Source organism: Conger conger, chromosome 13 (genome assembly GCF_963514075.1).
Source record: "Conger conger chromosome 13, fConCon1.1, whole genome shotgun sequence".
Classification (NCBI taxonomy): Eukaryota; Metazoa; Chordata; class Actinopteri; order Anguilliformes; family Congridae; genus Conger; species Conger conger.
The window spans coordinates 5,816,321-5,839,598 of NC_083772.1; the positions used below are offsets into that span (position 1 = coordinate 5,816,321).

The window sequence follows — 23,278 nt, forward strand, 5'->3', positions numbered from 1 at the left end:
AATGCAGGGAGCAACTTTAGATGGAATATTTCGGAGGTTGAATAAAGCTGTTGAATAGAGCTGGAGAAAAGTAATGCCTAGGGAGGGTGGGATATATATATTTTTAAAGAACAGTTGTGAAATGTTCATTTCTGGTGAATTTTAAGGGCAAAATGTGATGGATTACTGATCATTAATACTGCATTCTAATTGCTTAATTCGGTCAATCACGGAAAGAAAGAACATGCATGTTTGCTTTTAAATCAACAGAACATTACTAGAAATATAGCTCAATTGCATTACTAAAATATTACATGGTTTCTGTTTTATTTTAAAGTTCCGTACAATATATTGGAGCTTATCTAGTCTTTAGGAGCACCTGCCATTGATGCTCTGGGAACAGGGGAAGGCACGCTGGGTCAGGACTGTGTTGTTGTACTTATACATTGTCTCTCAGCATTTGCCAACTGGCTTTTGTTAAAATGTGTAGGCCTATATTCTGCAATCCACATAAACATACAAATATGCAGCTGTTTATTACTAATTAGGAACAATGAGGCATTGACAAAAATCAGGTCTAATTCTGTTACATGTATTTCCATGTTTATTTTGATAATGTGATATTTTGGAACAAAATTGTAATACTAAATAGCCTATGCATGTCTTTAATCCATAGGCTATTTCAATTAATATGAACCATAACTCACTCAGGTACAGTATTTTCATGGCTAACAGAATGCAAAGATAATTGTTCTACATTAATATGTGACATTTCAAATAATAAAACAAAAGAACAAAAAAATGACTTTATACGAGCACATCTGCTGGCATTGTGTGGATTTCTTCCATCAAAGTTGGCATGCTTGCTGACTGCTGCCATGCTGCTCGGGCCCTGTCAGGTGCTGCTTGCAGCTATATTTATTATTCTGATTGTACGCCTCTGAGAGAAAGGGCTCATCAGAGTGCAAAGGGTTAATTTTTTTTCTTGTTTTTTTCTTTCCAAATGTGTTACTGAACTTTGAGTGTTGGGAAGCAAAATCAGATGTGTTGCCAAGATGTAACCTGTTAAAAAACACTTATCAAATCCCCCCATGCTTTGTCTCCAAAATATGACTTAGTTGGTCATTAACTCTTCCATCTCTGTGGCATTAATTGTTTCTTCTCGCTCAGCCATTTGCTTCCGGGTCAGGGGGAGGTCATCATCAGGGTGACACAGATGAGACCATCTCTGTCAGCAGAAAAATAATAATGGTAGGGATCTTGATAAGCAAGTGTTTTATAAAATATAAATATGAAACGTAATTACTATGTACATAACAATACCACTGATCTGTAAAATACTTCCACCTATTGTTTCAATCTGCTTCTAGGTCCATTCAGCACCAAACCAAAACAATAACAAAGCATACTCATCATATATTTAATATAAAATACGTTGCATTGGTTTTAGTTGAAAATATGGACATTTTTATTTTCTAGCATAAGCTCTCAGTAGATAAGACTCATAGTGTGCTGCCTAGGTAGGAGCAAGAATGGAAACAGACTACAGAATGGTAACAGACTCTACACTATTTTTCACTACATATTTTACAGGACAGACAGCTCTATCCACATCCACCTGCCTTGAATTTGGCTCATTGCATATCTACTGATGTTGTGAGTGTGTGTGTGAATGTATGTGTGTGTGTGTGTGTGTGTGTGTGTGTGGGGGGCCCTGGGTAAGGTGGTAGGACAGTGAAAACAAGGCTCGCTTTCAGCACAGCTGTGGAGACACAGGATCCAGGCCTCACCTGTCTGAGAGTACCAGTGCTGATGGAGAGCTTGACCAGACTCCACCCCGGCACCAGTACAACAGAGGAGAGAGCCAGCAGCCAGCCCAGCACGTACGCCCAGTCTGGATACACATACCAGTGGTTAAAGGTCAGGGGCTGGTACTTCACCACAGAGAAGATGAAGGATCCCTACGGGAGAGGAGGAAGAGTGGAAGCTTTTATTAACACACGCCATGCTGCCATTGTGTCATAGAAGTAGAAATTACATGAAATTGAGTTCAGTTGTTGAAACTGGGTCACACTGTTATGCAGTCAAAAACATTCAGTGAACAGTTTATTCCTAGACCTTTAATTTTGACTTATTGATCATCTGCTGCCGTATCCCATCCACTCCCAAAGTTTAACATGCTGTGCATTCAGACTCAGCATGGGGCCCCTTCAATTGTACAAATCAGCACCCTTACCCTCTCCAGACTTCACAGGAATTCAAATTTCCGGTCTGCTCCGTACTTGCAGACTGAAGGACTTAATGGAGTAGCCTGCATGTACAAACTATAATAATAATCCCACTTTTAAGAGCAGGAAAATGTAACCTACCGTATATAATCTGTTCACAAATTCCCAGTTTACATATGACATTTCCTTTATACATGTGAAGTTCTGCTATTCTCATTCATGCAAATTAATGTTAATGAAATTTGCAGTTTTATTAAATGTGAAATGCAACATGTTTGAGTTGTGCAATGATGAGGTTGTCCTGTAATAAGTGAGTCAGGCAGATGCTCTGTCTCTGGACATCCCACAGTGGGGGTGAGTCAAACTCACCAGGGTCACCAGTGGGGTGAAGTAGAGCCAGCAGAGCTTAAAGATGAGGCTGGGCCGTTCCCCGGTCATGTCCTCGATCACATCCATCATGCGCTCCGCCCCTGCTCCAGGGCAAACAGGAATGACGTGAGTGTAGTGTTATGTTTTGCATAATAGGATATTCCACTGGGGGGGAATATTCAATGAAGGCAGAGAATGGGAAATTAATGATGACAAAATTGCTTTCTTTTTCGTTTTGCTTTATAAGCACAGTGGAGCAGTGTGTTATGGATTTGCTGTCTCTCTGGCTTAAAGTTTCCCCTTTTGAAGGAGTTTTGACTGTTCTTGGTATCCATGGTCATTTGCATTATTGTGTTGCCATTCAACTAGGTACCTTTTTTTTCAAATCCGTAGATAAGACTGATTTTGCAACTTCCGTTGCAAACATAAGCCCCGAACATTTTTAAATATAAAAGTGTCAGTATTGAGGAATTTGGAAAATTAATGGAACTCCTATGTCCTTGGTTAAAAATTTTTTTGTTTAGTTAACCAATAATGGTTTAATGTGTTTTTTGTATTTGGATGAGTGTATTTCCAGTGTGTTTTTGTCTGTCTGTCTGGGTTTTCCTGAGATAAAGACATTAATGTCTTAATCAATCATTATTTTTCAATGATTTATATGAAAAGGAATCCTTGGTTAAGATACCTAACGTAATTTTACGCGCCACACCGTGTGCTTTTCAGTTGCAACCATAGCAACACCCCACAATGTATTTCTTGTAGCATGGCTAGCGTTACAGTTCCGCATGTTGTGACCTTTGGGTTTAAAGAATTCAGGCTCATTGAGCCAAACAGAATGATTGCATCTTGCAAAATTTGCAGCATTAAAATAAAAGATGCAGGAACAACCACGTCAGTTTTGAAAAGTCATCCGGAAAGGTCAGTCAGTTTACTAGCACAGGAGCGGATACCACCCCTTCTCACTGTTGCCTAATGTTAGTTAGCTAAACTGTTGTGTTGGCCAAATGATGCGTTTCAGACTCAGTATAATGTTTGTGTCACCGCAGGAGTGACGTCAGGGTTCCATGATAGGCCTAGCATAGAAATGTCACGGGTGGGCCTGTTTATAAAAAATAAAAATAAATAAATGACAATCATATGCATACACGCATTTGGCCTATACAAATTTGGCCTATTCTTCAAATTGTCTTGTAGTTCTTGCTTTGATAATGGAGCTAGATTTTGTTCGGCCGGATGAAAACCGAGGTTCATAAAGTTTCTTGGTCAGTTTAGAAGTACAGTCAGTGGATCTGAAACTGTGTCTGCAGCACCGAATAGTAAGCGAACAGTCCAAGCTACATTATATATATATATATATATTGTGGTGGCCCGACCAGGGATCGGTACACCACTGGGGTGGAACGGCCCGTGCGCCGGCGCCAAGAGTTGGGGATGCTGATTCACTCTGAATATTTTCCCTTTTCCTATCTAAGAGAACGGCACCTTGGAGAGAGACCTAAAAACGCAACCCGGGGCTCATGACGGAGGAGGAGAGATCCGGAGCCAGAGCCAGAGCCAGAGCCAGAGCCAGAGCCAGAGCCAGAGCCAGAGCCAGAGCCAGAGCCAGAGCCAGAGCCAGAGCCAGAGCCAGAGCCAGAGCCAGAGCCAGAGCCAGAGCCAGAGCCAGAGCCAGAGCCAGAGCCAGAGCCAGAGCCAGAGCCAGAGCCAGAGCCAGAGCCAGAGCCAGAGCCAGAGCCAGAGCCAGAGCCAGAGCCAGAGCCAGAGCCAGAGCCAAAGGCGGGCGACTAGGCGAGGAAGGACGGCTTCAGCGGCCAGGGCACCGCCGGGACAGAGCGAACCAAAGGCGGATTCGAGGCGGACGAACGTGGCTAAATGAATGCCGGTTTCTTTAGAGTTTTTCCCAACATTGGAGTTCCTAATTTTTTGGACACTTATTTTTTTTTAGTTTCTTTTCTTTTATGGTTTTGTGCAAGAAAAGAAAGCGCGTGTCAGTGCTGGATTTGAAGTGCCCTGAAGGCACGTGGGGAAAATAAAAAAGTATTTTCACCCATTTTACTCTCTCTCTACCAGCGGGTCACCACTATATATATATATATATATATCATTTTTATTATTTAACAAAGATAAAATCTACAGAAACAGGGCGGGCTCTGGGAAAAGTGGACCAATGGTAGCGCCGCCATTGTGTCATTGTTTAATCGGCATCACAGAAGCACAAAATTTCTTATTTTGTTGACTGTCACGTTGTAGCAATGCTGGCTTGCATTTCAAATGGTATTTAAATTGCATTTCGAAAAGCTATGCAAGCTAACTACTGAAACTATCCATCCATCCATCCATTATCTGAACCCGCTTATCCTGATCAGGGTCGCAGGGGGGCTGGAGCCTATCCCAGCATACATTGGGCGAAAGGCAGGAATACACCCTGGACAGGTCGCCAGTCTATCTCAGGGCACACACACCATTCACTCACACTCATACCTACGGGCAATTTAGACTCTCCAATCAGCCTAACGTGCATGTCTTTGGACTGTGGGAGGAAACCGGAGTACCCGGAGGAAACCCACGCAGACACGGGGAGAACATGCAAACTCCGCACAGAGAGGCCCCGGCCGACGGGGATTCGAACCCAGGACCTCCTTGCTGTGAGGCGGCAGTGCTACCCACTGCACCATCCGTGCCGCCCTACTGAAACTAACGTAACAATAAAGTAATAACAATCTTCAGGTTGGCTTGAAAAGCCCCTTCCATTTTAATTGTCAACCTAGATCATAGAAGCAGCTGCATTTGCATGAGAAACGGGTTGCACTAGTTTAAAAACCAAAGTATACCTAAGTATACACTTTCAATAAGCTAGATATAGAAACAGGACAGTCATTTTGAATATCCTGTTTGGTGACCTTGTAGTAATAAGAACTGTATGTACTTTAGATTGTTTGTAATAGACCTTGGCATTAAAAGCTGTAGAACCCAAACCCAGACCTGAGGTTTTGGCAAAGCTTTTCCCCAGCCATCTTGAGAATGGCTTTGCCAAAATGTTGCCTGGTAGTGGTACGTGGTAGTTCTTTTGTGTGTGCCCCTGATAATACATTACATTACAAAGCATTTAGCAGACACTCTTATCCAGAGTGATTTACAACTAAGTGGTGCCATATACAAAATGTAATCTACACTTGTTTCTTTATCTTCTGTCTATATCTTCAACTAGCATCAGAATCATGATGAATTTCTCAAGCCATACTGTTGTGTAGGCTGCGCCATTCTGGAGTCTTGAGGCTCGACTCAGACTCTAGCTCAGAGACTTGACACTTGACTCGGACTTGCATTTAATGACTTGAACATGTCTGAGGCATACAAATGGGCAAAACCTTAACAGTTTCAGAGAACTAAAAATGCTTGTACTTCTCTCCATGATCATGTAATAAAGCTTGTCCAAGATTGAAGTGTGCATAGGCCTTCTAAATTCATTTTTATCCATTATGCCATTTGCATGACCTCTTCTGTACATTGTGAGTACTTTGTTTCCGTTCTTGTTCATAATCCATTTCCATTCCATTTTTTCTTTTCTATTTCCAGTGTTGCATTGAAAAGGTAAAGTTTGTTGGAAGGTACACTGTTTTGTACACTCACCAAACAGCCAGCCCATGGCCAGAACCTTGAACACACACAGGAAGAACATACAGGCCCCATTACAGGCATAGTAGTCCAGGAGCTGGAACACATACATCCCCCCCTGGTGGACAGAATGGGAAATGACAAGAATAGATATTATAGGATATTATATGGTGAGACCAGAGACGGAGGACAGAGATATGCTGCCAAAATGAATATCAGGTTTCACCTCCAGGGGGTGACTATGAGCACTAACACTGGGTTAAACAGAACAGAATGAATGGAGGTCAATAGCAGTTTTCCATAAGAACAGCTCCGTCAGAGATTTTTTATTTTGAGCATGTGAAAATTCTGCGACGTTGGATAACACTGTCGAATATGGGACAGTCGCGTAGGCTCTTATCTCTCTCCAGCTGACTTCTCACCTGTGTGACCATTACCAGCTCCAAGACGAAGCCGGTGAGGCAGAAGAGCAGGAGGAAGATCTCTCTGTGCCCAGCCCTCCGTAGTAACTTGGGAAACAGGTCCGTCACCGACGTCATCAGCATCTCCATCCCCACAAACTGAACGACAGAAAGACAGCACAACATTCAACAGAGAGAAGCAGAGAAAGAGAGAGGGAAGAAAAGTGGGAAATAAAAGGATGGGAGAGAAAGATGATTGACACATACTAATGTTTTCCTTTGCTTTATTAGAGTGCGAAGCAACAATTAAAGTTTATTATTCACAATTCAAGTTTATTAGTGGTCTAGCTGTAAGCTGCGATGAAACCAATTGCCTTTCATGATGCTGTGACATCTCACCTCTCTGATTGGCTGGTATAAATGCCTAGCAACTGATTAGTAATACCCGAGCAACATATATAGACTCATATAGACGTATATCGGGTACATTGATTTTCATAAAACATACACACTCATATACTGATATAGATACTTTAATTGCCTTTCACTATACAGTAACACCAACTCTCTGATTGGCAATAATGAATGCCTAGCAACTACCTAGAAACTGATTCGTAATACCCTTGTGACATTTATACCTCATATATGATATTGTGGTAATGTCTAGTAGCACTATAATTATGCAATAGCACCTTGCCTAATCTCTATGATATCAATACCGAGCAGCCACCTTGCAACTGACAAGCAATACCTGAGCAACAACCTTGTAATACCACAAGAACACCCTACCAATCACCTATCACACCAAAGCAACTCATACCAAAGACCAGCCATGCCATAGTGGGAAATGCACATCTCTCTAGTTATCTGTGAAATGTTGTCCAGTTAGTATGGCAAGTAATCCTGTGCTCTCAGGTAACCCAGCATCATGCCTTACAAGCTCAGCACAGCTTTAATTCATGTTGAGCAAGAACCAAACTGGGAGCATCTAAAAGTAAACAAGGGCCACAGGCATTAATCGTGGCAGTAGTGTCAGCCAGGGAACTGATTACCTGAGAGTCCAGGCCCAACAAGATGATCATAATGAAGAAGCAGGTGGCCCACAGCTGAGGTAGGGGCATCATTGCTACTGCTTGGGGGTACGCAATGAATGCCAGACCAGGTCCTGGGAGCATGGAGAAAATAAGGAGAGTGAAAGAGTCAGAAGGAATGGGAGAATAATAAATGAACCTACCATTCTTACCCAGGTCATATTCCCTCACATTACAGTCACAGTTCTGAATTAAGCAGATGCTGTTATGCAGAGCACCTTCCACAGATTACCTTTTTACATACTGTCCACTAATACAGCTGGACATATGAAGAGCGAATTGCAATATGCAATAAATGCCTCAGGGCACCCCGATGGCCACATCCTCCAGGAAAAGGGAGTCACTGATAGTGGGGGACTCGATTATTCGAGAGATGGATCCAGTAATAATAATAATAATAATAATAATAATGGATTTAATTTATAATGCACTTTCCATTCGAGAATCTCAAAGTGCTACAGGAGTCAAAAACATCAGAGAATACAAATAAAAATAAAAATAACTAAAAACAGCAAAATAAAACAGCAGTATCCAGACATCATCATCACTAAAACTAAAAATGTGGGTAGGCTCTTCCAAATAGGTGGGTCTTAAGACCGCTCTTGAAAGAGTCGACTGACTGTGGTGCTCTTAGGTAGGCAGGGAGGGCATTCCACAGTTCAGGGGCGACAGAACAGAAGGCCCGGCCTCCCATAGTGACCAGCTTAGTCCTGGTGGGTTTGAGGAGGTAAGTGTTTGATGAGCGGAGACTGCGGGTGGGGGGCTGAGTCTTGACCAGCTCCTTGAGGTAGGGGGGTGCGTTGCCATGGACGCATTGGTAGGTCAGCAGGGAGATTTTAAATTCTGTACGGGAGGAGATGGGGAGCCAGTGTAGTGAGTGGAGGATGGGAGTGATGTGATCATGTTTGCGCACTCTCATCAGGATCCTAGCAGCACTGTTCTGGATGTATTGAAGCTTTTGAAGGCTCTTGCTTGGAATCCCGATGAGAAGTGCGTTGCAGTAGTCAAGCCTGGAGGAGACGAAGGCGTGGACTAATTTTTCAGCATCCTTCAGAGACAGGGTGGGGCGGAGTTTGGCTATGTTTTTTAGGTGGAAGAAGGATGTTTTACAGAGGTGTTTGATGTGGGCCTCGTAGTTGAGGTGGGGGTCCATTCTGACACCCAGGTTGGTGATGACCGATGACAGTGGGATAGCCTGGCCAGAAAAGGTGATGCATGTAATGGGGGATGAGTTGACCTGGTGTGGGGTGCCGATGAGGATGGCTTCTGTTTTGCCGCTGTTCAACTGCAGGAAGTGTTGTTTCATCCACGCCTTGATCTCCTCCAGGCAGATGGTGAGTGTGGATGAGGGTGACTGTGCTGATGATGGGTCCAGTTTAATGTAGAGCTGTGTGTCATCAGCATAGCAATGGAAAGCCAATCCATGCCTGCTGATGACACGGCCGAGGGGAAGCATGTACAGTGTGAATAGGGTGGGGCCGAGTACAGATCCTTGGGGGACACCACAGGTGACAGGCTGGGTCTGGGATTTAGCACCTCCCAAGGAGATGCACTCGGTTCTTTCGGAGAGGTATGATTTGAACCAGTCCAGAGTGGTATTGCGGAGTCCAATGGTGGAGTGAAGGCGGTGTAGGAGGATGGTGTGATCGACGGTATCAAAAGCGGCTGTGAGATCCAGGAGGATGAGGAGGGAAGGAGAGCCAGCATCAGCTGCCATGAGAAGGTCGTTGGTGACCCTGACCAGTGCTGTTTCAGTGCTGTGGGCGGAGCGGAAACCGGACTGAAATTTTTCAGCAAGGTTATTGCTGTTCAGGTGATGTTGTAGCTGGGTGGCGACTATTTTCTCCAGGACCTTGGAGAGGAACGGGAGGTTGGAGATGGGTCTGTAGTTTGCATGAAGTTCCGGGTCTAGGGTGGGTTTTTTGAGAAGGGGAGTGATAATGGCCATTTTCAGAGCTGGTGGAACGTGGCCGGACTGTAGGGAGTGGTTAATGGCTTCTGTGATCAAGGGGCTTATGGCTTTGATGTGCAGTTTGACCAGGGCTGTGGGAAGGGGGTCCAAGGAGCAGGTGGAAGGCTTCATTCGGCCGATGGTGTCCTCAACCTCTTGCTGCGTGGTGGGAGAAAAACAGCAGAGAGGCTGGGAAGGCCCAGGCTGCGGGCTAACAGTCGGCCCGGATGAAGAAGGGGGGGCGGAGAGGGAGGAACGAATGTTTTCAACTTTTGTTCTGAAGAACGCAAGGAATTCGTTACACTGTTCTATTGTGGCTGCTCTGTTTGTGGGGGTTTGTGGTTTTAAGAAGTGGTCTATGGTTGAGAAGAGCTGTTTTGAGTTGCCAGGGGTGTTGTTAATGATGTTAGAGAAGAAGTTAGCGTGTGTCTCACTGAGTGCCTTTGAATAGGCCTTTCGATGGTCCCTGTAGGCCAGTTTGTGGACCGTTAGTCCAGAGGCAATATGACGCCGCTCAAGGACACGCCCAGCCGTCTTCATTTTTCGTAGCTCGCTGGTGAACCATGGAGCTGAGCGAGAGAAGGTAACGGATCGAGTATGTAGTGGGGCATGGGTGTCCAGGAGACTGCCCAGGGATGAGTTGTAGAATGCCACTGATTCAGTGGCAGAGGAGAGAAGGTTGAGGTCTGCAGTCAGGGTGTCTGGGTTAATGTTTTTTAGGCTTCTAAAATGAATTTGACGTTTGGGTTTAGTGTGGGAGGGGGGAAATGGCAGGATGAAGGAAATGACCTTGTGGTCGGACACGCCCATTTCATAGGTGACCAGATTGCTGACCGGGGCGGTGTCAGTGATGACCAAATCCAGTGTGTGGCCCTTCCTGTGTGTGGAGACATGGACCTGTTGTGAGAGGTTGAGGGAGTCGATGAGTTGCAGGAATTCAGATGCAAAGGGGCAGGAGGGGTTGTCAACATGGATGTTGGCGTCTCCGAGGATTATTATGTTTGAGGATGAGGTGCAGAGTGTTGTGAGAAGGTCGTGGATTTCGGAGATGAAGACAGAATTTGGTTTAAGTTTGGGTGGCCGGTAGATAAGTACTATTGTCATATGGAAAGGTGGTTTACATTGAACAGCAAGGCATTCAAATGAGGATGGTGGGGGGAGGGGGAGGGATGATATTTCCAGCTCATCCTTATGGAAAATGGCTAGGCCGCCACCCCGACCAGTACTGCGGGCTTTCTGGATATAGCAGTAACCAGGTGGACAGGCTGCATTCAGGCTTGAAAAGACTTCAGGCTGATGCCAGGTTTCGGTGAGACACATGACGTCTAAGACCTTATCCATAATATGATCACAGATGAGTGGAGCTTTAAGTGTGAGGGATTGAGTATTAAAAAGCTCTATTTTGATTGTTGGTAAAGTGGTGAATTTCTGTATGGGGATGAGTACGCGGAAATCCACTCCACGTTTTCCATACTGCTGCCTGGGCTGTGGCAATCAAGCTCTGAAGGGGACAGTGTTCTGATGACGTAGAACAGATGCGACGGGGCGCTCAGCTGAGCGGATGGATGGTATGTTGTGGCCGGGCTGGGAGTAAACAAACTGACGACGGGTGCTTCTGTGGATGTAACGTGGTCGGCGAAGAAGTCTTAGATTTTTTATGACTGAAACACACGCTGGAATTGTGTGATTGTTCAGCTCTCGGAGGCGTGAGATGGAGTATTGCAGCATAATATCAGGGAAATGGAGGCCCTGGATGTTGTTAGCCGATAGCCAAGCTAGCCAGGCTAGCCATGGAGCGCTGGAGGCTAGCTGTGGAGGTTTGTTGCGGTCCAAGGCAGACGTGGCCCGACCGCTTTAGCCTCACAATGCCACGACGCTGAGAAGAGCCGAGAGCTGGGTCGCGGTGGAAGGTTGGAGGTAATCCATTGCTCCGGAGAGTGGAGAACTGGAACCAGCAGATGTCTGAGGTAGGCAGAGTCGTCCGGTTTGTAGTAACAGCAATCAGAGGAAATATGGCTTGCTGGTGGCCATAGAGTCGCCGAGAGAAGAGGGCTAAAAGACTAACTTTTAAAACTAACTTTAATACTTGAATAAAAGGTAGGAAAAAAATAAAAATAAAATACATAGGTCTGGTGGAGAAGCGGCGAACAATCAGCGCCTGCGTCCTCTCCCACACGGTGCCAATTTCCAAGAGATGGTAAGAGAGGTAGCTGTTTAGAGAAGATCTTAATGTGCAAGAAATTCCAGAAATCGCCAACTCATGCCTAGTGAGGATATTTGGATTAAGCTTATTGGGGAGCAAGAAAGGGTCTTAGCAGAGTATAGTGTGTTACCGACAGACCCAGACCGTAGTGTGAATGTCACAGTTCAAGGCTTTTATTCTAATGAATTTCCTGGCACTACTATTACCGCTTGTCGTATTTTTGGAAATTTGATAATTAGTCTCACTTTGGCTATCAGGTAATCAATACCCTTGTGCTGACTACTGATTCCAATTGTCTACTGCGTGTGGTCTGATCACCGATGAAGGTCAGCTGCATGTCTTTCTTTTTAGGTCCCGCTTGTCTTTGAATCGCGGCTTGTTTGTTATATTTTTCCAATTCTCATAGTATGCTCTTTTTTTATTTCTCATTTCTCATTCTCATTATCTCACATGTGAGGGAAGTGACGATTCTCATTTACATCCCTCCCTTTTCCACTTTCTCTTCCCTTACAGACTCTGATGTTTCCCAACTCCTGCTCTCCCATTGCCCTACCGCCTGTGCCCTAGACCCTATCCCCTCTTCTCTCCAGACAATCACACCTGACATCTTCCCCCTTGTAACCTTCCTTGTGAACTCCCTGTTTTCTTGCTGTTTTCCACCATCCTCCAAGAGGGCCCACAACACCCCGCTGCTGAGAAAGCCCACCCTGGACCCCTCCATCATCCAGAACTACTGCCTGGTATCTCTTTCATCTTTATCCAAAACAATTGAACAAGCTGCTACTTTCTTCTTTCTTTTCCAAGAACACTCCTCTCCATCAGGGAATCACTCCATACTGCAGGAGCAGCCTCCTTCTCCTCGGTCCTGATTCTTCTAGACCTCTCTGCCGCCTATGACACTGTGGATCACTCCATCCTCCTGTCCTTCTTGTTAGCAACAGGGTTCTGCAGCACAGCCTTGAACTGGATCAAGTCCAACCTCTCTGGCAGCTCCTTCCAGGTTGCCTGGGCTGGTACAGTATCGACACCTCTGCGCCTTGCCACAGGAGTTCCCCAGGGCTCCGTCCTTGGCCTGCTTCTTTTCTCCCTTCATACTAGATCCCTTGGCCCTGTTATTACTGCTCATGGTCTGTCCTAACACTGCTACACTGATGATACCCAACTTTCTCTCATTCCCACCATATGAAACAAAGGTTTCAGCCCGCATCTTTGCTTGCCTGAGTGACATTCAGAGGTGGATGGACAACCACCATCTAAAGCTCAACCCAGGTAAGACTGAAATGAACTTAATTTCTTCTCAAACCTCTCCTCATCTGGATCTCTCCATTTCCCTAGGGGATACCCCAGTGACGCCATCCCAATTTGAAAGGAACAATGACGTGGTGATGGACAACAGACTGTCCCTCTCCGAGAACATTGCTGCTGTGACCCGGTCATGCAGATTCGTCCTATAGAACATCTGGAGAATTCGCCCCTTCCTCACCCCCCACTCAACCCAGCTCCTGGTCTAAGCGATAGTTTTGACCTGCCTGGACTACTGCAACTCTCTCTTGGCTGGCCTTCCAGCATCTGCCATGAGACCCCTCCAACTCATCCAGAATGCAGCAGCTCGTCTGGTCTTCAACGTTCCAAAACACTCTCACGTCACCCCCCCTGCTTACTTTCATCCACTGGCTGCCTGTCATGGCTCACATCAAATTCAATACATTGGTCCTAGCTTTCCAAGCAGTTAAGTTCTCAGCCCCAGCTTACCTCCAAAACATCATAAGACCCAAAACATCTGGTAGACACCTGGTTCATTCAGCCACCACAGGACGCTTGGCGCCTCTTCACACCTCTACCTCCCACTCACAACTACTGTCTCTTCTAGCTGCACGGTGGTGGAACAAACTCCCAATGGAGGTCAGAACAGCAGAATCTCATACCACCTTCAAGCGCAGACTGAAGACACACTTCTAACGTCTTGTGGGTAACTTTTAGAACCCAACTCGGTCGTGTTTGGTCCTGCGACCCTGCTTCCTTACAGAACCTGTCGGACGTGGAGTTCAGAAGCATGGGTCTAGCAAATAATGAACTATTTTTACAGTTTAAGGTTGGTAGAGGAGCCTACCAGGTATAATGATTATTATCTACAGATTCATGTTGATTATTAAAGGCGGGCTTTTTTTCTCATTTTTATCAAGGGTACCAATAATTCTTCAGCTGACTTCAGCAGCCTATGGGGCCTGTAGCGTAGTGGTTACGGTACATGACTGGGACCTGCAATGTCAGTGGTTCGAACCCCGGTGTAGCCACAATAAGATCCGCACAGCTGTTGGGCCATTGAGCAAGGCCCTTAACCTGGCATTGCTCCAGGGGAGGATTGTCTCCTGCTTAGTCTAATTAACTGTAAGTCGCTTTGGACAAAAGCGTCTGCAAAATGCCATAAATGTAATGACCATGTATCCCAAACACTTTGGTGCCCTGAAATGGGGAAATGTATAAAAAGTTCTACACGTTGAAACCAAAATGTATAAAACGCCCTTTAATTAAATCTGAGAATGTGCACACTAACCACATGTGAACTGTTTGATTACAAGTCTAAAATTGTGGAGTACAGAATATCTTTGTCCCAAGTATGAAGGAGCTCATGGTATACTTTTGCCACCCAATTTAGGACTGTATATGTCCAACTCCCACCCCAATCTGGAATCTGCAAATGTAAATTCCGTGAAGGAACCACCCTGCCAATTCGGGAGCGCTGGGACATCAATGGATCTCCTCCAAGACAACAGCTGCTTCTTTTTGAGTTGAAGATACATCAGATGAAGACCTTTCATATGTGGTTGTGATATGCAGTCGTACAAGCTCCCTTATCAACCGGTGGGGGTTGCCCAAGAAAATTAAATGGTTGCGCAATGCAATATGGATCCCTATGCAGCTGAACCCTCTCACACCCAGAGCAATGGAGGTGCCTGTTGCATAGAACTACAACTCACAGTAGGGCGACATGGGGCAACATTAGCAGGTAAGGGCAGTCGTCTGGCAATTGTCGTGTTCCCGGTTTGATCTCCCATCCTCGGTGTGTTGAAGTGTCCTTGAGCAAGACACCTAACCCCCAATTGCTCCCGACCAGCTGGTTAGAGCCTTGCATGACAGCCAGATGCCGTTTGTGTGTGAGTGTGTGAATGGGTGAATGAGAGGCATCAATTGTAAAGGGCTTTGGATAAAATCGACATATGTATGAATGCATTTGACCATTACAGTCTGCACTGTCACAGCCTGGATTCGATTCAAGGTCATGAGACTCATCCATCGCACCACAGCCTTAACTGAATGAGCCATCTAGCAGCTTGTTTTGTTGTTATGTTTTTATACATTTGTCACATCTTTGTAATTGGTCTTCACATACTGTGCACTTACCTGATTCTGCCACATTCTCTATGGGGACGCCCTGCTCATGTGCCATGAACCCCAGCACAGAAAAGACCGCAAATCCTGCCACCAGGCTGGTCCCGCTGTTCAGCAGACACAGCCATAAACTGTCCCTGTAGAAACACCACCAGGAGGCTAAACATTCTCTGACCAGCCCTCATTTTTGCATTTAGTTTCTTCCAAGGTGAAAGAAATTAAGTATTCGCTGCTTGCAGGACGTGTGTTGGTATCTGAGTATTACACTGGACAGAGCTGCATATTTATGGCTAAGAACCAGACCGCTTTCCTCTGCGTTTCTGCCCTAGTGTACTGTGGGTAAGCTTGGGCCTTACTTGTAGCAGTTGTTGTTATAGGTGTTGTAGCTACCCAGCACAGTCAGAGTACCTAATCCAACACTGTAGGAGAAGAAAATCTGAGCTCCTGCCTCCATCCACACCTGCAGTGACATCACAAATGTTGAACATATTGGATGTTGCTTGTTCCCTGGCTGGGTGAAATTAGGAAAGAGACATTTTACTGTGAAAAGGTGATGGGGTGCAGCTGTTGTTATGGAGGACTGACCTGTGGGTCTGCCAGGCGGGAGGGGTCCGGGTTCAGGTAGAACACCACCCCCTGCAGAGCTCCAGGTAGAGTTAGCCCTCGTATCAACAACACCAAAAGCATCAGGTATGGGAAAGTAGCTGTAAAATAAACCACCTGGTGAGGGGGAGAGAGAGAGAGAGAGAGAGAGAGAGAGAGAGAGAGAGAGCAATAATGGTTAATTTCTATGGATAAATATGATAAGAATGCAAAAATACAATATGTCTATCCTGTATGTCCCTGTTCGATTCTGTTAATTTCAAGTTCTGCATCTGTCACTACGTGTTCAGCCTTTTACCTAGTTGATTTCAATCTTCTGATTGGTTGCCTAGGTAAGGACAATCTTTACTTTTCTCTCTCAGTAAATGGGGGACAGACCTTGCCTGTAGACTTCACCCCCTTCCAGATGCAGAAGTAGGAGATGACCCATATCGTGATGAGACACAGGAGCACCTCCCACCTCACACTGCCCACCTCCTCAATGCCCCCCGAGATCAACAGCACACGTCTCCTGGGAGGGGGAGGGGTGGAGGGGGAGGGAAAGAAGGAACAAGAAAATTGGGGAAGGAAAGGAAAAGAAGCAGAGAGAAAAAAGACAAATATTCATTTTAAGAGCTTTATTTACATTAAAAATGTATTCATTTATTCCAGTGTAGGAGCCATGATTCTCTGCACACCCCTTGCACCCCGGCCCAACCATGAACACAAATAATGAACATTTTCTCCACTTATGGATTCACTCTTATGGTTCAGATGGAATTATAGAACAAACATAAATGCAAAAAGGTGAAACTAGGCTAATGTGCTCCATCTCCACATACATTGAAGACAATGTCCTTACCCATCACCTGATTTATTTATCTTAGCAGGCACTATTATCCAGAGTAATTTGTACAATTTACATACATGGACTATCTTTTAGAAAAGATTTGATCCCACAATCTCTGGCTTGCCAGTTTCATAACCCTAAATACTGTAGGAGGTGCAGCCCTACAGATGTCAGCCTGCAGACTTACTCCCAAAACTCAGTGGCTGAAGAAGATGAGTTGTTGGGCTGTTGGGTCCAGTTTGCGGTCAGGTTTTGATTGGAGAAATCCACACAGTGTTCTGAAGCACAGAGAGTCACCAGTAGGGAATAACACCAGTCATGACCTCGGCAGAAGCATTTCATTTTGCTGGCTTTGACAGGCAGTAGCATCGCCAATGCTACCCGCCCTCCTGTAAGAGCATATAATGTAGGACACTGGAGCGCTACTCCACCAGTTCATATTCACTTCTCACAACCTTTCTTACACCGCTCACAACCTCGACTTTACATCTCACAAGAGCCTTTTCACTCAACTGCTAGTGTAACAGGTGAGAAATTAGCCTGAGTCCGAGGTGGGATTTGAACCCCGGCCTTCTCACTTGTCCAAATTATTTGTTGAACGAACGCGTTACCAGTCAGCTAAAGACAAACTCGCCTCTAGCCAAGGGCAACAACGTACTTTTGAATTTGAGGGTTACGTCATCGGGGAGAGTTGTCGCGATAACCTGCTACCAGCCTTCGCTTTCACTGCACCATCCGTGCTTACTAGCAAACTAGCTGAGCCAACCACACTACACTAGTAAGCATGGTGCAGTGCAGTGAAAGTGAAGGCTTGTAGCAGGTTACCTCCACAGCACTCCCCGATGACGTGACCCTCAAATTAAAAAAGAACATTATTGCCCTTGGCTACGGGCAAGTTAATCATTAGCTGACTGGTAAAGCATTTGTTCAACAAATACTTGGACGAGTGAGAGGCCGGGGTTAAAATCCCACCTCGGACTCAGGCAATTTCTCACCTGTTACACTAGCTTGCTTTTTCCATAAGCTACAGTATTTTCATTTGAGAAATTAAATTTGGAGAATTTGCCAATTCTACCTTGTCTCCTTGATTTTCGGTGTTTGATATTTTGGGACAAGTATTAGGAGACTGCTTAATTTTTCTGTGCTCCTGTTCCATTATAAGGAGGACTAGAGGTGATCCGCTTCCAAAGTTTGCATCGAAACGGGATGAATCCGGTGTAGCCGCAGTAAGATCTGCTCAGCTGTTGGACCCTTGAGCCAGACCTTAACCCCAGACATAAAACACTATGTGCCTGCAGTGTGCTCTGCAGGTGGAGGTATAGCACTTACACCACATTTCATTCACTTTACCTGAGTTCCAGGTGTTGGAGCAGCTGGCCCAGGGCAACTCAGAGCTGAAGGAGAAGTAGAGGTAGAAGAGGGCCCAGGCCAGGATGATCATATAACTGATGACAATGTAAATTATGATCAGCTGACCTGCATAGCCAACCCCTGAGACAAATACACAAACACACATGCACACACACTCAATTAACACCTGATAATGCCAATCATTGGTTTGAACAGCAACTTAGACAATTAATAGTTATGCACATGCCTGCTGTGGTTCCTCTTTACATGAGCACTCCTGATAATAATATTGATGCCTTCGGCCTGGAGAGAGACACTGAGCATATGATAAATTCCAGTAATATACTGTGAATATTTATTCCCAAACAATTATCCCATTTCCCCCCGTAAGAGTAGAGTTTACCTCTTAGCCTCACAGAGTTAGTGTCTGGTGTAGAAGTGCAAGATGTCAGCTACAGTTATAACAGATTCATTTTCCCAGAATATTCTATTCCCCTCCTGAGTGGTAACTGAGCGCTGTAACCCTACTGCTGATTACCCATTTGCTCCCAGTTTATTTACTGGCCTCAGTCCACCTCTCCAAACTTGGACGCAAAGCAGCTGGACACAGAAACAGAAATTGGCTTGTCCGTCCGGGGCGATCAACACACTAGAACAGTGCAGCAGCCTAGAACTGTTACGGCAGGGTGGACAGAGGAACCAGAAGCAGACACAGGGGTGTGGAAAATGGCAAGTTTACTCACAGGTGATGGGGCAGACAGAGCATAGTCACAAAACAAGCCAAGGTAAAAATCCAGGGGGTCAGTCCAAACAGGCAGAGGTACAGAATTCCACAAAACACAAAGAATAGTCCAGGGAAGCAGGCAGGGGTCAAAACAGGAAAACCAGATAAGCAGAATAACCAAGGGCAAGGACTCAAGGGCAAGGACAAGGGCAAGGGCAAGGAAACAAGGAGGCTAGAACTTGGGGAAGGAATCAAGGGCTCGGGAACAGAAACAGGACAAGACGAACTAGCAGCGTGCAACTGAAAAGGACAGGTATAAATACATAGGGGAATGAGACAAACTAGGCGGGGCATGGGAGTGAGGGCGGTCTAACAAATAAACATCAGGTGACGAGGGGCAAAACAAAAACGCGGACTGGATTCACAAAGACACACATGTAAAACAAACGGCTCTGGACTAGAGAGTAGACAATGCATAGATTGAAGACGTAGTGATAGTTAAGAGACAGGTGCGAACACTTTGCTGAAACAAACGAGTAATAAGGGATAGCATAGGAAGGCGGAGTTATAGAACAGCGCAGAAATGCTAAGAGATGCGTTAGTGAGTTAGTAACGTGAATATTTCTAAACTACCCAATAAAAGTGATTGTTAGTTAGTTAGACAGACAGTAAGTGTATTAATCGGATTAGTACTGTACAAAATCTAGATTAGTAGTGGTTAGTAAGAATAGTGCTTTACAACATTTAACTATCAAGAAAAAGCAGGAAGTAAGAATCGCGAGTTTAGAAAAAATGTTGAACCCCGAAAACTACCGTAACCACCCGAATAGTGGGGCACGCAGACAGGGGAGTGACTCGACTGGAAAACATTCAGACGCAGACATAACAGGGGAGGACGAGTGCAAAGACTAATGAAAATAAACAGAACCAGACATGAAATATGAAAAATAATAAATTACAAGAATAAATGATACTAAACAATGATACACTAACACACAGAACACAGGAACAAAACAAGAACCACAATTACTAAGCATTCCTCACTAATCGCAACAGTGTACTTTCGCAGTTTGCATTTTATATGTGCATATTGAGTTTGGAGATTTGCAGGTGAGAAGAACTGAACTCAAACACTGGCCACACAGGGAGATTTGTCTCTTCTCTCCATTGCTCCCTGTTGGTAAAGCCAAAGTGATCTCAGGTTTACCCATTTGCCCACAGAGGTTTCTGGCCTCTCACCCTCAGCCAATGGGCACAGCTTCCTCCAGCAGGTGATGGCCCCCTCCTGGGTGTACTGCCCCATGGCAGTCTCCAGCAGGAAAAGGGGTATCCCACAGGTCACCACAAAGACCAGATATGGCACAAGGAAGGCTCCTGCAGATACACCAACAATCAAAGGTAACGTATGAGATAAGATCTCACGACAGGTATTTGACCAAAACCAGAGATGTTTAGTTTCAGGTTGTCAATGTGTGAGAGTGTGTAAGAGACTGAGCACTAAACACACCATTGAGAATAAATCAATATGTAAATAAATACTAATTCAGAACATAATACGTACACAGGTACTTTTAACATGTACCTTTTAATCAAATTAAAAGTTCATAAGCTCATTAACACAGCCTTACTCATGTTCATTCAAATTCATTGGCACACTCTCAGTCGCACTTACTCACACTCACACTCACGTACTCATATTCATACACTCATCCCACTCACCACCGCCATTCTTGTAGCAGAGGTATGGGAACCTCCACACGTTTCCCAGCCCCACTATGTTCCCTGCCACTGCCAGCAGGAACTCCGCCTTACTCCCCCACTGCCCCCTCTCCTCCAATTGCCTTTCTGCGGTCTCCCTCTCCTTCATCCCTTCTGCTGTCCGTTCCATAATCTCTGAGTGAGCTGAGATCAAACAGAGGCTGATGTTTACCTGCTGACTGGCAGACACCTCCTCACATGTGCGCAGTGTACCTGAGATTCTGAGCCAAGTTATCAATGAGTGACAGGGCCTTATAGAATCAGAATTTTGCTGTTCTGAAAACAATATGCATAAAAGTGAGCTAATCATGAACTTTATTTTCACACATTTATAGCAAAATGCTATGAATCCACACATGTAATACAATTAATGACAACTGACTTTTCATGAATCTTTATTAATCAGGATCCAATTATAAGGGAAATATATGTAGAATCCATCTCAGCAAGAACCTCAATGAAGGTGCCTTGGCATTCTTTCCCATTCCTTTCACCTTCTTAATACTGAATACTTCCCAGGGAATTTTCTGTTCTTCCTCATTTCACCAGGAATTCTTCTTCATCTCTGTCAGGGATGTGACGTTGTTTGGGGCGATTCACATCAAACCCACTCTATTGTAACTTGTTATGACTAACAGCCAAATCAGCATCAGTCAGTTGGCCAACATGGCATAACTTGACGTTGCCCCTCACAGTGAATGGACACTGTACAGCCTATGTATAGGTATCTTGCTGATACCTATACATAGAAATCTCACAATCTCTTCAGTTTTCCTCAGTCATGGTACTCTACCAACCTTCTTTGCTTCCTTGGGAGAGGTGACACTGTCCTATCCTCCAAACTGTCAATAATTATTTGCTTGAACGTCGGCAGTGCAGTTATAGCCTCACACAATATGCAATAAAATGAAAGTGCTGTTTATTGTGCTTTGCAATAACAAACTGTATTCTGTGCGGTGACTGTGGAACATCGTTCATATACTCCATGTTATTTATTTGGAGCTAGATAGCTCCATGAATCGTGAATGTTTCTACACTGTTCAACACATTTTTTTCAGATTTGGTGTAAATTCTTCAAATATTTAAGTGTCCTTCTGTTTTATATACTTACTGCATACATCAGTTTACTTGTGAAATACGTTTTAGATCAGATTTTTTAATTCAGATTGACCCAACCCTCCTCCTCCTTTTGTTACAGCACACTAAGGACGTAGTACACTACTCACCGTCCTGCAGCAGGATTCTGATCAGCTGTTGACAATGTTGATGAGTCGGCTGGGCTGAGGATCCCGTTTGTGATACAAATAGTTGCTGCCCTTAAGCTGGGTACACACTGTGCGATTTCTGCCACGATTCTGCAGTCGGGGGCACTACAGTCATTTATCAAACTTGCACAAAGCTTGGTGTATAACCTCTTTAGACCAAGCTAAGCTCAAATATGGCTGAATAAACACCCAATGCGAATTGAAATGGGCGTGCCTTATTACATGGGCTGAGGAATGGCGGAGAGCCAGGCTCGACTAAGGGTAATCCCTAGTAAACGGGCACGCGAACATGTCTGCCACTAAACCCCGGGAGGTAGAGGAAACAAAAAACAACTCGGAGACAGCTACCTCCCAACCCTGACACATAAATGCAAATAACATTGAGCAGAAAAGATGGGATTCTCACAAAACTGGAAATAGATCTGGTTCTACTGTGTGAATAGGTGGTGCTATTACAGGGGAACATGTGGAAATTGCTATAACTAATGAACCGAGTTATTAAGTAACTTAAAATTGTGTATGTTGTGTTGTGGCCACAGGTCCAGACAGGCAATATATGAAACAAACAACATATGAAAAAAAACATGGCCACCATCAGCCAAGAATGCAGGACTTATTAGATAGAGTCAAGGATCTAATAAGAAAATTAGATGAGAATTGGCTAATAGGCGACAGTAATATATCAGGCTTTTGAGTACTTAGAGTCTCTGCCTGCAGAACAGATTTGCCTCAGTTACCCCCCATGTCTGCCATATTGGATTTGAATAGAGCTGGAGAAAAGTAATGTCTAGGGGGGGTGGGATATATATATTTTTAAAGAACAGTTGTGAAATGTTCATTTCTGGTGAATTTTAAGGGCAGAATGTGATGGATTACTGATCATTAATGCTGCATTCTAATTGCTTAATTCGGTCAATCACGGAAAGAAAGAACATGCATGTTTGCGTTTAAATCAACAGAACATTACCAGAAATATAGCTCAATTGCATTACTAAAATATGCAGCTGTTTATTACTAATTAGGAACAATGAGGCATTGACAAAAATCAGGTCTAATTCTGTTACATGTATTTCCATGTATATTTTGATAATGTGATATTTTGGAACAAAATTGTAATACTAAATAGCCTATGCATGTCTTTAATCCATAGGCTATTTCAATTAATATGAACCGTAACTCTAAACATGCTCACTCATGTACAGTATTTTCATGGCTAACAGAATGCAAAAATAATTGTTCTACATTAATATGTGACATTTCAAATAATAAAACAAAAGAACAAAAAAATAACAATCAGGAGTTTAGACAGATTTACTTTATACCAGCACGTCTGCTGGCATTGTGTGGATTTCTTCCATCAAAGTCTGCATGCTTGCTGACTGCTGCCATGCTGCTAGGGCCCTGTCAGGTGCTGCTTGCAGCTATATTTATTATTTTGATTGTACGCCTCTGAGAGAAAGGGCTCATCAGAGTGCAAAGGGTTAATTTAATTTCTTGTATTTTTCTTTCCAAATGTGTTACT

The 23,278-nt window shown here is 44.4% G+C and overlaps 1 protein-coding gene across 1 annotated transcript; it reads right to left on the minus strand.

Annotated features, from left to right (window-relative positions):
• Window positions 1–1,018: 1,018 nt before the first annotated feature.
• Window positions 1,019–21,820, minus strand: LOC133108373 (sodium- and chloride-dependent GABA transporter 2-like). The gene is made up of 15 exons (XM_061217868.1): window positions 21,718–21,820; window positions 20,453–20,635; window positions 19,973–20,107; window positions 18,010–18,150; window positions 16,847–16,937; window positions 16,209–16,341; window positions 15,813–15,947; window positions 15,584–15,687; window positions 15,240–15,364; window positions 7,645–7,757; window positions 6,614–6,751; window positions 6,207–6,309; window positions 2,577–2,677; window positions 1,770–1,940; window positions 1,019–1,207 (listed from the first exon to the last, which is right to left on the minus strand). Exons 2-15 carry the CDS (start codon window positions 20,619–20,621, stop codon window positions 1,094–1,096), a joined length of 1,773 nt encoding a protein of 590 aa, XP_061073852.1. The 5' UTR covers window positions 20,622–20,635; window positions 21,718–21,820; the 3' UTR covers window positions 1,019–1,093.
• Between the last annotated feature and the right edge of the window lie 1,458 nt (window positions 21,821–23,278).